Source organism: Lasioglossum baleicum, chromosome 5 (assembly GCF_051020765.1).
Source record: "Lasioglossum baleicum chromosome 5, iyLasBale1, whole genome shotgun sequence".
Lineage (NCBI taxonomy): Eukaryota > Metazoa > Arthropoda > Insecta > Hymenoptera > Halictidae > Lasioglossum > Lasioglossum baleicum.
This window is the reverse complement of record NC_134933.1, coordinates 8,319,572-8,337,430: the sequence shown is the minus strand read 5'-3', so window position 1 is coordinate 8,337,430 and position 17,859 is coordinate 8,319,572. Positions and strand designations below refer to the sequence as shown.

At 43.1% G+C, this 17,859-nt stretch overlaps 1 protein-coding gene across 9 annotated transcripts in view; it reads right to left on the bottom strand.

Moving 5' to 3' along the window:
• LOC143208595 (cytosolic carboxypeptidase 1) overlaps positions 1-17,859 on the bottom strand; it is an 80,322-nt gene that overhangs the window by 47,503 nt on the left and 14,960 nt on the right. For all 9 annotated transcript variants that reach the window (XM_076423095.1, XM_076423089.1, XM_076423088.1 and 6 more), the window contains 12 exons: positions 12,883-12,965; positions 11,025-11,133; positions 9,340-9,482; positions 8,331-8,475; positions 8,116-8,247; positions 7,889-8,032; positions 6,140-6,308; positions 3,455-3,521; positions 3,133-3,311; positions 2,434-3,037; positions 773-1,282; positions 14-192 (listed from right to left, as the gene is read on the bottom strand). In XM_076423095.1, the coding sequence (XP_076279210.1) occupies positions 14-192; positions 773-1,282; positions 2,434-3,037; positions 3,133-3,311; positions 3,455-3,521; positions 6,140-6,308; positions 7,889-8,032; positions 8,116-8,247; positions 8,331-8,475; positions 9,340-9,482; positions 11,025-11,133; positions 12,883-12,965 (2,464 nt within the window). The remainder of the gene's footprint in view (positions 1-13; positions 193-772; positions 1,283-2,433; positions 3,038-3,132; positions 3,312-3,454; positions 3,522-6,139; positions 6,309-7,888; positions 8,033-8,115; positions 8,248-8,330; positions 8,476-9,339; positions 9,483-11,024; positions 11,134-12,882; positions 12,966-17,859) is intronic.

Below are 17,859 nucleotides of genomic sequence, written 5' to 3'. Positions count from 1 at the left end.
CGACGGTACTCACCAACCGTTCACCACGCCCTCGATGTTCAGCATAGGCACGATCTTGAAGACGTAGTCGTCTCGCAGGCTCGACGCGTACGCGTTGTTGCTCAACAACGCCTCCAGAGTACCGTGCATCACCCACGAGGCGTTGCTCTCGCCTGGATGGACCCTCGACGTCAGGAACACCAACTTCCGGTTCTGAAGAACGTAAATGTACTGGTCAAAATGTGGTGGTAAATGAAAAATGGAGATGACAATCTTTGCGGACGAAGAACGTGGACAATGAAAGCATTCAATTTTTGCTGTAATACAATCGAGAACGGTGCTTACTTTAACCAACAGATTTCATTTAGGCCAGTGGTTTCCAACCTTTATGCCACTACGCCTCCCTAAAAAATTTTTCTTCCGCGCCTCGCTATCGTTTAATAGATATAATAATATAGACACGATTGTGAAATAATAACTTCGTCACAAAAAATACTGGCGCAAAAAACATGTTGGCGCCTTAATTTTCAAATTTCGCGCAATAGTCCGCGTCTCCCCTGGTGGTCGCGCCTCCCAGATTGGAAACCGCTGATTTAGGGAAAAGTTATGTTTAATTGCATCATAGGAACGCAAACTTGTGCGTCCAGAGGCACAGCAGAGAGCTACGACGAATGGAGTATGGATAACAAAACGCTGCATCCAGACGCGCGAAGAAGATCCTACCGGAACGAGCAAAACTTTTGCCAACCTCTGCTGTAAAGAGTTGAGAATGCGCAAAGTGTGGAGTGTGTACCTGTACAGGGTTGCTCTTGGAGTCCATCGAGGTGATGGTCAACAGAGGGCTCTCGTTCCCGTTGAGGGTCTCGCAGAGAGTCTCCGCGCGGAAGTAGGTGTTCGGAGGGACCTTTCTCGTCCACTTCCATATGTTGACCATCAGCTGCGTGTACGTGTAGGGGAAATGGTAGGCCAGATAGCAGATATCTTTCTCGTGCTGGAACGTCACCGAGAACGAGATGGTGAAGTAATTCCTCCCCTTCGTCGGCCGCTGGTAATAGTTTCGGTAGTAACAGATGTCGGCGCCGGTTCGCACCCAGCCTGGCCTACCCAGCTCAGCCTCGGTCACGCTGAACAGGATCGGCTTCATGCCGAAGTTGAACTGCGAATTTGCCTTCTCGCAGTTGATGATGTTGAACGTGTACGGCACGTTCGCGTCCATGTTCGCCACCTTGAAGTAGAACCACTGGTGCCTGGACCCACTGTTCACATCCGGCGTCAGGATCAGGTCGAACTCTCTCAGGCCTATCTACAAGAGACCCGATTCGAAAGAAACGCCGCTGGTTCACCATCGTCTTTCCTATCTCCTGCGAGTTCTCGACACCCCTGATCCAAAACCCGATTAATCTTCAGGAACTCCTAATGATCTTGTCGTCATTTAGCAAAATTCGATGATCGCAAATAGACCGCGGATCTTTAGGCAAAGTAACAATTTAAACAAAAACGAGGACTAAATAAAATGTTCTTAAATTCTTTAGACCAGTGTTTCCCAAAGTGTAGTACACGTACCCCTGGCGGTACAGGAAGAATTTGGAGGTGGTACGCACTGTTCTAATTCTAGCGCAACAATCCTGGTGCAGCAAGAGATTACTGTTATGTACGAAGCATGTACACGCGCCTGCTACTTAATACCGATTCTTCCTATTGGGGGATACTCACAAGGGAAGGACCCCAAGTGTCCGACTTTGATTTTGATACTATTTGTGAGATGGTGGTATATGGATCCCTAATGATGTATGCAAAATATTAGGTGTAGTTACGCAATAGTTTTAAAGATATAAACGATTCAAGTTTCATACCTTGTTGGTATCTTACCATGATTTGTAGCTCAAGTTTCCGAAGTTCAATTGTTTATATCTTTAAAACGATTGAGTAACTACATCTAGTATTTTGCACACATAATTAGGGATCCATATACCATCGTCTCACAAAAAATTATCAAAATCGAAGTCGGACACTTAGGGTCGTTCCCTTGTCAGTGTTGCGACAGTTATAGAAGGGATACACAGATGTCGAAACTGTGGGAAACACTGCTTTAGACTATTCTAAATCGTACCTACCCGGTTTCATCGTAAATGCATAAAATCCGCAGTCTAATCGTACATTAAATTATTATTTGAGCAAGCATAGACAAAAGTATGCACCGAAACTAGGAAGTTTGAGAACTACAGTGCTATCGATTGTAGCAGGAAAAATTTCACGTGTCGCTGGAGGTGTCCGAGAGCCCGTCCACGTTTAACTTTCTACATCGATCGGAAATGGGATCATGGGCCGAAAAGATGGCTAGAACATTACAGTTCCCTCGTTTCAGCGAGTTACCTCGGGCAGGATTGAGCTACCTGATCAGAGGAAGAACTTGCTGGGACTTTGCGAGCGTTTGAAACACCCGCAGAGTTGTACCTGAATAGCTTTCCTCAGGTTGCCGCTCTCGAAGGCGGAGAAGAAGTACAGGGACTTGGTGTGGCCGACCTGCAGCCCCACCATCACCTCGTCGTAGCTGGACAGCTGCTTCTTTTGCGCGACCTTGCAGTCCTCGTTGGGCGTTCTGGTGGCGATGGAGTCTAGGTCGTACACCACCTCTTGCATTAGAGTGCCACCATGGAGGCCTCGTTCCACGCAGGTGAGAAGCTTCGCGCGACAGATCCACCTGTCCTTCTGATTCAGCGGCTCCTCTTTCCCGAGAGCATCACCGCCGACCAAATCAGGGTAAGCGACCTCGGTGAAATCGATTATGCTTTTCACCCTGCTGGCCAGCTCTCGGTAAGCTTGCTGGTCCGATAAACTGGCCGGCATGTTCTCGAACATTCTGATACTGTTGATCCCATTCTCCGACGGGACTTTGCTCGCTCCGTCTCTCATCGCTTCCCTTATCGTGGTCCTGCTGTTCCTCGACCTCGAATTGAACTTGTTGTTGCCCTCTGTAGGATCACCGATCTCCAGCTTCTCCGAGGAGGACTTGCACAGCTGCGACAGGTTGCCCAGCTCCTTGAAGAACGTCGTGTACCTGCGACCATCGGGAAGATTTATCTCGTGCAACTTGTCCACCGACGCAACAATGCGGATCGCAATCGTGAACGTAAGAAGAATGATATGGCGTACTCGTTCAGTTCCTCCTCGGTCCTCTGCGCGGTGAACACGCCCGCGAAGAACTTGCTCTCGTCCACCTCGTCGCCGGTGCTGATGATCCCGGTGTCGTTCGACCTTGAATTCTGGCTCTCGTCATCGTCGCCGGAGTCAAGGTCGCTGTACAGCCTTCCCAAGGACGCGACGCTGTTCGCCTGGAATCGATTCGAGGGTTCCACAGTTCGATTTCCGATGTGAGATAAACGCCGGGTGAAAAATTGCATGCGTTCTCGCCGGCCACGGGTCCGAGTGTAACGTTTCACGGCGTTACATCATCCCGGCCGACAAAAATACCCACCTGACTGTCGATGTCGCTGCCGCTTTCGGCGCTGTTCGGCCGGACGTTCGTCTCCGGCAACGCGAACCTGTAAAAAATCCGTCGTGCATCGTGGTCGTTTGTTTCGCACGGGACTAGCGAGTTCGCGAGCGAGATTCTACAGACAGGCGCGCGGCCGCGTTGCACAACTGGTCCAGTTTTCGCGGGAGGAGGACGCTTTCGACACACTTTAATGTATGATTAAAGACCTGGCAGCACGAACAAGTAGAACGCTGGTCGTTCTCAGTGTCAGCGAGCCGGGTCTCTGTCGCCATCAGGATCATCTCTAAATTCAAACGAAACAGCCGACCAACAACTTCGATAATCGTAAAGCTCTGTCCACACCGAACCAACATAGAACGACTTTGCGTCGTCCCTCTGGTTAACTTGTTCGTTTTCTTGCCGAATGTAATAACCGGCTACAACACTGATGCCGCTTCAGTGTGGACAGAGCTTCAGACCTGCGGATCTTTATGCAAAATAAATTTAATTTCTCGAATGTTTATTTTCAATTCGATCCACTAGTTCTTCTGATAAATGCATCAAATCCGCAGTATGATTAGCGCGTACCAGCTGGTTGACACGTTCGCGAATTTCTACCGATCAGCTGATCACCAATTCGTCGTCAACTTACAAAATTCGCAACGCAAAATTCTACCAGTTCGCGGCAATCGATCGGTAATTGTTACTTGGATAAACATACACAGTGAGAATTCTACTAGCTCACGATCGGTAATTGTTGTTGTACCCCGGAAGGTAGGCTAACAAAATCTCAAGCGAAGAGAACAGCTGGATAAATATACAACTCGAGAATTGTTGCACTGCGGACGTTTACGCGAATTCGCAAATTTATGGTTATCCATTCATTGGGGAAAACAATTCCCTGCGTGCTGTATTATTCTCTACTTTTTTTAATGAAACGTCTACGCGAGTATGCCTTCTCTTGTATCGCGCGTTGGCCCGCTGCCACATTCTGGAGGCGGTCAAGCGCGTAACCTCAAATTTAGCAGCAGCTCCTTTTGTTTTAGCCACGGGTTAATTTGTTTTGAACTTCCGTCCGAATCGAATTTTTTCCGAGTTACATTAACCGTGCCGATGTAGAATCATTTACAGAGACTCGGGTGCCAGAATGCGTTCAACGCAAGGTGTTTAAGATTCTGCATACTAACTGGACCGAACCCAAACGTCTAGAAACGATGACAAAACAGCTGCCAGTATGGTCCAGCGGCCACCACGACTATTTTCATTGATATCTTATGCAAAACAATGCTTGTATGTTGAAAAATTATCCTTTAAAATTTTAAGTCGCTAAGGTGGACACATTAAACTTTATCATTTTTTTTCTCGGTTATTGATTAACATATTAAGTTGAAGAGAACGAAAATACTCGAACTTCTCTTCTGCATTTCATATATTTCTTTCACAATTGGAAAAAATATTTATTTCAAATAATTTTATTTCATATTCAATAAATATTTGTTTCTACCCTTCATAATTTGATCACAATTGTGCAAAGGATATATGAATCGCAGGAGGGAAGTTCGAGTATTTTCGCTTCTTTTCGTCTTAATATGTTAATTAAGAATCGAGGAAAAAAATGATTAGTTTAGGGTGTTCACCTAAGCGACTTGAAATTTTAAGGGATTATCTTCCTTCAACCTGAAAGCATTGTTTTGCACACGATATTAATGAAAATTGTCCTGATTTGACATAATAAAAATTCGAGTTACGTTGATTTGTCCGACTTGAAGTTTCGAACGTAATAAAATATATAAAAAAAACTTTTTAAAAACCACGCTTATATTAAAATGCACTAAAAAGGAGAAAATAATTTTTTCCTGGTTCTCCATAAAATACCCAATCCAGTTAAACGATTAATAATATTTTTCTCCAAAATTTTAAGCAATTTGTTCAAAATTTCTTCTGTTATAAAATTAGTGTCAGAATAGATAGAACAGTTCAATATAAATTTAAATAAAATCATGACATTAGTGACTATAAAAATAAAAGCGTGGAGCGCTAAACTACAGTTATATTAAACTAAAGTTTTATTTCAAAAAAATTAAATAAACTGCGTCGTATATTGACGTAATCTTTTACGTAAAATTTTTCTATCTTCTCCGACACTAATTTTATAACAGAAGAAATTTTGAACTAATTGCTTAAAAATATTATTTATCATTTAACTGGTTTCGGTATTGCATGGAGAACTAGGAAAAAGATTATTTTCTCCGTTTTTCTACTTTTTAGTCTTTACATATCTTGTAATCGATTTTAATTGTCACTTCAACCAAGATCTTTTGTAAAAGGGAAAATATTGCGTCATGATTAGATCATTTATTGTCCCGTTTTTATAGCCAATAAATAAATATCGTATTAAATTAGGATATTCACAAGTATGGCGGCAAATATTGTCATCGGAAGCAAGTGTGTATACAAAATTTCAGCAAGATTGGACAATGGGAAGAGTTTTAAAATTCGATTACAAGATTTGACGAATACAACAACAACAGGGCAAGCTAATAGAAGCGTGGTAAAAAATGCCGTTTTGTCCAGCCAGCTTGAATCTCTCGGAATACCGTGGGACGAGTATAATAAATCGCTGTTATTGCTAGGATATCCGATAGCGGACCGATTCGTAGAGCGACCTTGGACGGATTCGTTCACCTTGCCGGAAACATTTCGGCGACGGGCAGCTCCTTCTCCAGACACTGATTGATGATCCCGCATATGCGCGACAGGAGGCAGTCGTACGCTTTATCCTCGGGACAGTTGCAGCAGAACCGGTACAACACTTGCAGGCCATTGTTCCACTTGATAGCCTTCCTGCCTTCTTCTGCAACGAGCAAAAAGGGCTGCCGTGTAATGACCGCGTTGCTCGCGCGCGCAAACATACCCCCCTAGAGACATAAATTCAGCGTGCGCGCCGTTTAGGATCGTATACCGCGAAACGTCTCCGCGTAATTGGTGATTTTCACGACTCGCGATACCAGCACAGCGAACCGTACAATGGAATTGCGTTCGCGAACACGTCGACGAGCAACAAAGATCGACCGATGGATGCAAATGCGCCAGCAGCACAGCGAAAAGAAACGTCGGGTGCTCGGGTTGATCGATGCGCTCCTGGCTGGAGCTGTCTAACAAGGAGCATAAGCGCAACACGACGATTTTAATGAATTTTATGTAGGGTACGAACAGCTTTCTAGCTTGGATAGGAACGCGTTTGTTGAGAACTTGGTGTGGAGGGTAATAGGAAATTACTATTGGGTGTGCAAATATTATTCCTTTCCCTTTTTTTCTACGATCGTAACTTCTAACTGAATTCCAATTACTTCACGATTGTGCTGCCATCTGAAAGAGCGTTCTTTTAGCTTTAGGAAGAGTCGCGATGAGCGCTCTAAGAGTTTCCAGTCCTATGCAACAATTTCAAAGAATATGCCCGTGCGAGAAGCATCATTTGCGTCACTTTAAGAAGAGTCGTAATGAGCGCTCTAACAAGGGAAGGACCCCAAGTGTCCGACTTCGATTTTGATCATTTTTTGTCACACGATGGTATATGGATCCCTAATTATGTATGCAAAATATTAGGTGTAGTTACTCAATATATAGTTTTAAAGATATAAACAATTGAACTTTCATATCTTTCGAAGTTCCATTAACCGTGTCAGCAGGTTGCGTGAAAGTTCAATTGTTTATATCTTTAAAACTATTGAGTGTGACTACACCTAATATTTGACATACATCATTAGGGATCCATATATCATCGTCTCACAAAAGATTATCAAAATCATAGTCGGACACTTGAGGTCCTTCCCTTGTAAGAGTTTCCAGTCCTATGCAACAATTTCAAGCAATATGGCGTGCGAGAAGCATTATAACTCCCGAAAAAATGACCTTCAGAACAAAATATTGTTTGCAATATAATGGTTCCTTCAAACCATTCAAATAGTACACAAAATATTTTTTGTACCCCCAAAATTGGAGGAGATATTCAGGCGGCCGTATTTAGGTGGACCTGTATAATACAATCTTAAATTTGGAAAAAAGGGGAAAGAGCTTATTTGCACACCTAATAATATAAAAATTCGAATTTTCTTTTGCTATTTCTCTCATCGATTGTTCATACGTTTCTACGCGAACCAGTTTGTTTCATGGAAATCGACGTATTTCGCTTGCGCAACGTTCCTCGCATCTTACGATGCGTTTAGGTTTATGTCGTAGCTCCGCGATAGAAGTTGTACCAGCGGCGATAAAAGCTGATCGTCTAGTTGCCGTGCACGGTGCTCCGAACGCTTCTATTATCAAACAATGGAATGTGTTTCTACTCAAACTGTCATCTTCCAGCGTGGAGAGCCCGACATCCGGCCGGATATTGCGACGGTCGCGAGGCTGAAAGGTCGTCGCCAATAAACTCACTCGTGGCGCAGAGATGTTGGATCGTGGTCACCGCACAGTTGCAGATCTTCAGCCTCATGTAGCCGTCGTGACGCTCCCATTTGTCGAAGATCCGCATCAGCAGGTACATCACCCCCAGCTTGACGAATTTCGTGCAGAGCAGCTCTACATGTCGGAACGAATCAACATGTTCGTTAATCATCGGACAAGAGAGGATTCGTTTCGGTGAAATAGTTTCACGCACGTACTGTTCGTTGTGCAGTGTTTGAAGCATTCTAACAGCAACCTCAGTTTCAGGTGGGGCCTGTAACCGACCGAGACGAACGTCTTCTCGAACGTGCTGGCGATCCCGTCCTTCACTAGCACTTGGAGAGTGTACGCTGATGAGAAGAACAAGGATTCAGTCGGATCGAAACGCGCGTCCACGGACATTTCTAAACGAGCGGATTAAAGGATCACGCACAATTTCTGGCGAGGCTCTTCAGGATCCACAGCAACGGCATCAGGATCTTGCTGTTATTGTAGTGCTGTTTCAGCGTCGCGTGGTACACCTTCACGGTGTTGAACATCTTCATCTTCGACGCGAACTTCTGGTCCCCCTGCGCCACCTGTCACAATAATTAAGAGATTCGATCAGTCAAGGATTGTATTAGGATGGAAGGAAAGTTCTGTCGTGTTTTAAAACATTTGAACCAATTTATACAGATACATGTTCAATATTATTCAATGATAGTGTATGTAGAATGATCTTTCAGATAACTTGCTTATTTAAAATGCGACAGAACTTTCCCTCCAACCTGACACCATTAGATCCGATCGAAAAGACATTTTTGTTCGAAATCGAAAACGCTCCAACCGGGAGAAGTTCTGATTCGACGCTTTAATGACAGGATCAAAATCCCAAAGTTGTGCGATGATGCCTTCAGCTTGCGCATTGGGCGAAAAATTTGAAAGTTTAGGGAAAATATACAAGGTGTCTCAAAATTCCTTCAACATCCGGAAATGGTAGCGCCAACTGTCTATTGGCCGACTGTGCCAACACACGTCTAGATCGCGCTCTGATTGGTCCGTGTTTTTCGTGAATAACTCCTTTTAAAAAAGCCGCGGACGCCATTCTTGCAAAGGAAAATTTTGCTTCAAATGATCTCAGGAACCTCCCATTTCTGGATGTTGAAGGAATTTTGAAAAGTAGATATTTTTAAGAGCGCCGAATCAACTTTTCTCGTGTGGAGCGTTTTCGATTGCGAACGAAAATGTTTTTTCAATCCGATCTACTGTACAGTCTCGAAAAGTTTTAACACGTTTCAAGACTTTAACACGTTCGCGACCAGCGTAACGCTTGTAGCTCTTCTATGACAAAATTTTACAAGAGGATACATCGCATTTAATAGAATAATGCAACTGTGAACGCTATGAATGAACGCTGACTATTGTTGTTTATTTTGACGGGATTTCAACGAAAACTGTCTCACCTGGCCCAGTAACCAGACCACTTCCTGCGTGAGGACCTCGCTCGAAACGGTGTCCGCGTGTTGCAGATTAATCAAAAGCTTAACTAGGACTTGCGTGATGCCCAAGTTGACCAGTTGCATCACTGCCATTCGACTGCTGGATTCTGTGAAGGATAGCAAATTAGGGGTGCTCGATCAAGCGTGGGTCGATCATGCAACGGTTGCAGTTAAACGCGCTCGCGAGCTACGTGAAATTAGCTTAACGCGTTCACTGTCCTGCGATGCACAACAGTGTTCTTTCCCGTGCATCGCATGCGGTGCATCGCGTTTCATGCCGGCGATTAGAATCAGTATCGAATGACTTTTATCCTTTATCCTAAACCAGCGAGTTCCAACTTGTTCCACTACTACGGTATAGCGGCACGGGAACAGGAACAACGTTCTACGACGACGACAAAGTCCAAGGGTGGGGGAAGAACTTAAGCGGGGAATGTGCCACGTATGACTCGCGAGCTACAAGTTGGAACTCCCTGTCCTAAACCAGAGGTCGACGAGAAGTACTCGTTTCGGACGATTTTGGAGAGCTACGCCTGCTTTGCCCGTGACGACCCCAATTCACGAGCCGCGTCAGGCCCGCAACATATGAACTGTGTATGGCGCATTAACGCAACACCTGTATCAATAGGTTTCCATCCCTAGTGGCAGAATTGGCCTGGTACGACGAGTCGAAATGGATATATGTAGGTAGTATTGCGAATAGTAGGTCCCTGCATCTGTTGTTGCCGGGAGTTAGGCGTTGAAGGGGTTTGAATTCCCTTTGGTGGTGGGGTTTTAGTGGGTATGGATAGGGACTTAGTCCCATTTTCCCCAACTGTGATCTTAGGGGGAGCCGAGTCCCACACTATCCTCTCTGTCCGGTTGAGAGGGTGTGTGCGTAACAGCATTGCTCCACCGCCTTGAAACCAAACAAAAAAAAGAAGAAAAGGTTTTCAGAGGAGTTCGTACGGTAGAGGCCCCTCTACCTCCTGCTTCCCCCACCAACCTCCCTTTCACAAATCGCGTCCTTCCTCCACGCTAACGACGGATGCTGCTGGGGGACACTAGGCGCTATGGTGGAGACGATCTTGTCTCGATTAAGACAAAAATCCCCACCCCGGGTTTCCATATTACATACCGAGGAGGTACTGTGATTAATGCGTTTTTTTGTCAATGGTAATCATTGTCGCCAGAATCGACCAAAAACGGTCGATTTTCCCACTCCGCTTTCTCCCCTTCCACTATCCCATTCCGCCACCATAAGCATACTCCAACAACCCCCACTAAGACTGGTTCACGTATTAATCTGCTTATCAGAAAGAACTGTATTTCCCCTGTAGTTTCGGAAAATAAGTATAGAAAATAAATTTGAAAAATAAATTGGAAAATTCAATTTGGAAAATAGTTCTTAATTTCATCGGCAAAATTCGATTCAGATATGGGAAAGCATTTTAGCGTTCGTTTAGACGCGCTTGGTAAATCCGAAATGTCGAATGGAAGGACCTGAGGTGGCTGAAGAACTAGGAAAGGGGACGTAACCCTTGAAAATCGATCGAAACGAGCACCTATTACCGATCTCTGTTCTAAAGGATACAAGCACAACATCATTGAGAACCGTAGAGAATGTCGGTTTGTCGACATAAAGGCGAAACGGATGAAATCGGTGTTACTTGTGGCTTTGTTCTTCGGCACTTTGGTCTTCGCTTTGGGGATGCGGGACGCGATGCACTCGTGCAGTATGCTGGCGATGCTGTAGCTGATCACGTGATCCTTGCAGTTCTGCGGCAAACAGACACGCCTGGGTAATTTCGAAAAGCTTCCTCTTCTGTTTCTCGCGGTTATTTGTAGGAGTCGGGGATGAAAAGCGGAAACGCGAGCCAGACCGAGCCGGAGCGCCCGAATTGGCTCGCGTTTGCGAGCGATCGAGAGATAGTTGACGCGCTTAAATGCCACAGACCATAATTAGGCCGGGCCGGGCCAAGCCCGCGTGCGTGCAACACTTATCAGAAAATGGAGCGAACAGATTTCCAGTTTCGCATGTTGCAGGAAGCGCACCGTCGACGAGATAGACAACGAGGTCCCCGCACGCTGATGCGACTTTACCACGCTATTCCGTGCACACCGTAGATCCCCGACGCGGCTGTCTGCGGTGCACGGTTAATTGGATCCGCGAAGTGTCGATTAAACGTCGACTGTCGAGAGAACTATAGTCCACGGTCACACCGAATCCGTAAAAACCTCAACTAAATTCGCGCCGCTGTTATCTGCACGTGATGCAAGTACCCAGATAGCACGAAGACGTCTGTTTCGGGAGGTCTTTGTGACGTTCCTAAGAAGTCTAGAAGGTGCATAAATGTTAATTAAAATAAAAGAAGAGAAGTGAAAAAATAGGTTTCGACAAAAACGAGTTTAAAGTTAAACCGAAATTAAACCAACCAAGCTTTACTAGAAGAACGAATGTGGAATTGACATAAAAAGTGTAATAAAAATTACAATTACAATTAAAATCACAATGAAAATTGAAATTGGAATTTTAATTGGAATTGAAATAGAAAGTAGAATTGAGATTGGAATTGAAACTGGAATTGGAATTGGAATTGGAATTGAAATTGAAATTGAAATTGAAATTGTAATTGAAGCAAAAACACTATAACTCGAACAAATAATACCAATGCTAATACTGATAGATTATGGGTATATAAAAACCGCACTGTTTACGGTCTTAAAGACGTCTTTTTAGGACGTAAGACTTTCAGGCTAAAATAAACAGTAAAATGAACGTCTTTAAGACGTCGTGTGCTATCTGGGTATTATAGAACGCTTTCGCAAGTTCTCTCATCCCTAGAATACGAGTCTGGTATTATTTTCTCTTGCTGGAACCCTTAACAGTCTCTTTTACCTCCAGAAAACGAAATTACCCGACCGGTTTACAAAACTCAAAGTACAAAGTTATTCGTACACCTTTCGAGAACGAACAACTTTTTCCAGATTGGACCCAACAGCTTGAGTTTGTTTTAGACGTTAGAAGGATTAGTTTACTTAATTGTCATTGGCCGCAATTGCAAAGGAAAAGATAAAGGTCACGATTTTAAACATTCAAAGATTTAAAATCTAAATTGAAAGATTTTTACTTTTCACAATGCCCACAGCTTTTTATGCGTCAACTGATTTCAATGGAACTTTGTACGCGTATACAATAACCTATTTAGATTTACAAAATACATGTTTGAAATGTTCATTACAGGCGCAGATGAAAAATTAAAAAATCGAGACCTTTACTTTAGAAAGTAAAGGCGTTTAAGACGTTAAAACGTCTTAAAAAAACTCAAGCTGTTGGGTTCAATTTCGAAGAAGCTATTCGTTTTCAAAAGATGCGCGAATACTTTGTACATAGATTAGTTCGCGCTTTTGCGGGAAGTCTTGCAAATTCCTAGCGTGATAAGAACAGTGATTAATGGTGGTTCCCGATGGAAATTCTAGGGACGGGGAAAGGGGAAAGAAACGGCGATTCAATTAAGTGCCACCCACCTTGAGCGACGCGACGAATATCTCCATCGCCCTGGAATTCTTGCGCCATAGTTTCTCTAGCGTGCGGTCGCGGACTCGTCGATCTGAAAATTATAGTTGTCACAGACGAAAGGCGTTCACAAAAAGTTATCTACGGATTGCGGATCTTTATGCAAATTCTCGTATTCCTCGAGTAAATAAAAACGCCACCGGTTTATGTTAATGTACACGTGTCCTTTCCATCTTGGGAATTCGTCCATGTTAACGAGTTTCTCGGTAGTTTGATCATATTAGCGAGCGGATTCGAGTGAGAATTAATAAAATTCTGTGGAAGATATACAGTCGCCCGCAAAAGTGTTCGTACGCCCTTTAAAACAGAATAACTTTTTTATAAATGTACCAAACGACCTGACTTTTTATAATCAATTAGAAGCATTGGTTTACTAAATGATGTGCAACAAAAATTATTTTCCAAAAATTATAATTTACAAGGTTACATGGAAAAATAAAAAAGGCATTTTCTAAAACTTCTTTATTTGGGCCCTTAAGGAAACTTTAAAATATATGTTTCGTATGAATGAATGAAATCATTTCATTCAGATGAAATTTTCAGTATGTGTATAACGAACATAGATCTACAAATCATATATTTTAAATTTTTATTAAGGATCCAAATGAAAAAGTTTTAAAAAATGCCTTTTTTATTTTTTCGTGTAACCTTGTAAATTATAATTTTTGGAAAATAATTTTTGCATATCATTTCGTAAACCAATGTGCTTCTAATTAACTATGAAAAATCAGGTTGTTGGTTATAATTATAAAAAAGTTATTCTACGAACACTTTTGTGGGCCACTGTACACTACCGTGCAAAAGAAAGAAACAACCGGCCATATCTAATAGAAAAGCGTAAAAAATCAAATAAGAACACAGTAAGCTTTGAAAAAGGATTTAGTTCTGAGAATACGTGTTACTGCGGATTTTCTAATACTTTAAATGCAATAAATTGTACAATACAATTTCTACGTAAAGATACTGTTTGTCATTATATCTTATAATTATACTGGACGCTTGTTTCTCTTGCACAGTAGTGTAATTCACTGTCTCTACTACAGGAACAGAACTGGCAAAAGTGGAATGTGCACGTCCGCCTTTTGTAATTTGTAATACACGAGCAAACATCGAGCAACCATTTGGCAACTTTCTGAGACTAAATAATCCGTGCTCGAGAAACAAGTTAATTCGACTATCTGATTTCACGTGTACGCGTGTATTTATAATCCGCGTGTCTATAGAACAGCAATTTTTAATGACATCGTATTTTAAATACGTGTTTTAAAATTTTTAGATTTAAAGTCGCGACCATTGATCGGAAGGCTCGAGTCGGAAAGTCGATCGAGCAACGGCAGTTTGCAAAAAGGACGAAGTTAAGATGATAATCGAGCAGAACATAAATCCCCGAGAGACTTCCCAGTGCCAAACGTTACAGCGACCCTGCCATAATAAATAACGGGGCGAGCAGGTGCGGGCAACAATGCTCTCTGTGCGATACCGAGCGAGGATTGGCAAAAGCGCGCGGCTCCCGTTTCAAACTTGACGCAAGGCCAATCGCTCCCAATGCCATGAACACTATCCGCAAAAGAAGAAACTGGACATCGAATATTTCATGCCAAACAGGCTGGTCGGACAGGGCTATCGGTTGCCACCGCATTCCCGGTCGAGTAAACGTCTCGCGTGATACTCCTTGCTCTTTACGTTGACAAGTAATCGTGTATACGCGATCGTACACGTGTAATTAAATAATTACACATTAAATAATAACTCTTCCCCGACCGTCGATATTAATTACTCGTGTCTGTCCGAGGACATTCATCTTTCTCGAACGTAAACATCTGCGAAGTATACGCACTCGTAACAAAACAGAAATGATCACTCTCACGATTACAAATCGGTTGAAATCTAATGTTTTCTTAAAGTCTGTCGCATCAGAATGAGACTGCGAATTCAAGGAAAATAACTGTCCTCGAGGGTAAACATCGATCGCGCAGAAGTGGACAGCGCAACGGAGGACACAGTTGGCAATGACAAGCGTTGTTAGCAGCTTCACGTGAAAAAATTACCCACCGCAGAAACATACAGTCAGATGGAGACTGTAAGATCAGCTCGATACCGAGTGCTTGCGAGTCTGTGTTTGTGAACATATCGTTAAGGAGGTAGACCCCTTTTTTCAGGATTGCAAGGGTGCGGGATTCGTGTTCTCATTTCTCGATAATACAGAAATGCGGCTTTTCGGGAGTCAAAAACGTTAGATAAAAGATCGATCTAGGGCGCTATCTCCCTCAAAAATCCTATTTTTTCGCAGTTGTATGCCTCATGCGCAGTTATGTGCTTCCGAATAATGCAAATTACAAAAAACAGGACTTTTGAGGAAGATAGCGCCCTAGACCGATCTTTTATCTAGCTTTTTTGACTACAGAAAAAAACTCCGTGTTTGTATTCTATGGTTGTCTGGAGATATTGTCGTTTAAAGTTTTGATCACTAATGGTTTGACATAGCACGTCGGTTAAATTGCATTATTTTTTTGAGCCTTTCGAACTTATTTTCATAACTTTATTCCGGTAAGTACGTAAATCCTATACTATAAAGCTCAGTTAATGCATAGACTCAAATTTTTTTGAAATTGTGACATGCGGCGTTTTTCCTTACAACCACAGTATTATCGAGAAATGAGAAGGCGAATCCCACACCCTTGCAGTCCTGGAACAAGGTATCTACCCCCGTTCAATGCGAGTCCGTTCTGGAACTGACAAACGGACCTAGCGATTTGCGCTCAAAAATTTTGAGAAAAAAATGTATTTATTTCATAAAAGTGATTTTCAGAGAGGTATTATTTAGATTTCACCAAAAAAAAATAAAAATTAAGGAAATCCGCGTTGGGGCGAGTTTTAGATCGTCAAAAACGCATTGAAAGTGTTAACTAAGTAGCATGTTTCACGAAACATTCTAGATTACGACAAATTGACTTTTCGTCTCGTAGCGAAGCGCTCCTAAATGAACATTTGCTGTACAAGTCGGCACGGTATAACAACCTTCTTGACAACAAGATTAACGTGCTCACTTTTTTGCAGGAAGTCATCTCTCAGAAACTCGAGCAAGAAATTTTTGCGAATGACTATAATAAATGTTCCATATTCCCTTGAGACAGCGAGATTCATTTCGGAATAATCTAATACGGTGGCTGAAATTTCTATAAAGTCACTGTGTTTTGTGCCCGTGCGAAATCAATACGGGCCGGTTTATGTACTTCTTTAAGGCCTTGTTTACGTTGTATTTTTGTCCAGAAGAATTTAAAAGTTGTTGAAGACGTCTTGTTGTTACTGGGAGCTCCAGTTCAGCTCGAAATTGTGCTGCATTTTTCCTTTCCTTAGCTGCAGACATCATTAATATTGAATGTTGTCTCTTTGACTATTTTTTATTACTACCTTTAACATGATTTTTTCCGTAATTTTCACGTAAATTGATATAATTATTAATCACAATATATGACCGATTAGTTTTCTTAGCAATTGTGCGATTAGAGCAGCCCATATCTTTATAAGCATCGATTTATGCTTTTTCTTCGCTTGTTAGTACTTTTCCTCTCGGCATTCTCATACACGTGAATCAAATTATAACAAACAGGATTTCTGTGAGTTCTAAAACTAATACTTTTAGAATATTCGCAGTTTTCCGTAGTTCTCTGCTCGGAATACAGAGAAACACTAAGTAAGTGACTTTATAGAAACTTCGCAGTTGTCTTTTGCACCATACAGAAAAAAAATTAAAAAAAACGTAAATAATAAACATAGCGGTCTAGAGTACGCAGTCCCTGAGTGTCTACAAGGCACAAGACCAGATACGATAAATCAACAAAAATGGTGATATTTTTAAAATATCTATGAAAAAGAAGATGACTTTATAGAAATTTCGACCACTGTATTATAGCCGCGGTGTAGAGAAGAATAAAAGGAAGAGATCGGAAATGAAGCCCACCAAGTCGATACTGTTTCGGTTGCGACACCGAGCCGGCGCACAGTAGTCCAGGAGCCCGCTTCTTCTGGCCAATATTCAATTTTTCCGACTTTGAAATTTCAACAAAATCTTGTTTCAAGTTTTTCGGATAACTTTCCGAGCAGATATAGCGTTTCAAGTGCAAAACTATGAAATCGGAGGTACAACTAAATAGTTCAATTTTGGATCTTGGTTTGTGTTCGGGGCCCTCTTTTGCTTGGGGCCCCGGGCATTTGCCCAAGTTGCCTGTAGGGTAACTCGCCACTGCATTAAACCTTGAAATAACGCTACAATAGTTCTGGCCAGAAAAAGCGGGCTACCGGACGACTGTGCGGCGCAGCGCAGCGAGTCGGTGCGATGACACCCGATCTGTCGGATAATGCAGAAATATCGAGCAGCGGGACAGAGGGCTCTTATCAAATTGGCACGACCGCAATTCACTTCGGGGCGATCGAAGCCGTGGTATTGTTCGGCTTTGCGGTCCGTTGGAGCTTGTCCAAGCGATGTATCAGCCGGTACCGAAACCCCTTACGCAACCGAGTGTAGCGGGTAGCATCGGCTTTTTCGAAACTAACGAACGACCCGCCACGCTGCCTCGCACACCTGTTCGCCGGAGTCCGCTTCGCGATGCTCCGACACCTTCGCGCGCTTCCTCTTTTTCCACGGCTTCCGTGGCTGCTCGCGCGAACGATCCGCCGCGCGATAAATAAAACCGAGGCTAAATTTACGCGTTACTGAAATTCAGTGTCGATGATCCGCTAAAGATAATCCGGTCGCACGCGAGCGACCAAACGGCCGGCGTTTATCAGGCTCGAATCGCTCCATTGTTTCCGATCCGCGCATTTTTCTCCAGCGTCGCGCTTCGACCTCGTTCATTGCTTTCTACTGGGTGTCACAGCGTTTTCCCTTAACCTCTTGGATATTCCGACCATTAACTCCTTGCCGTACT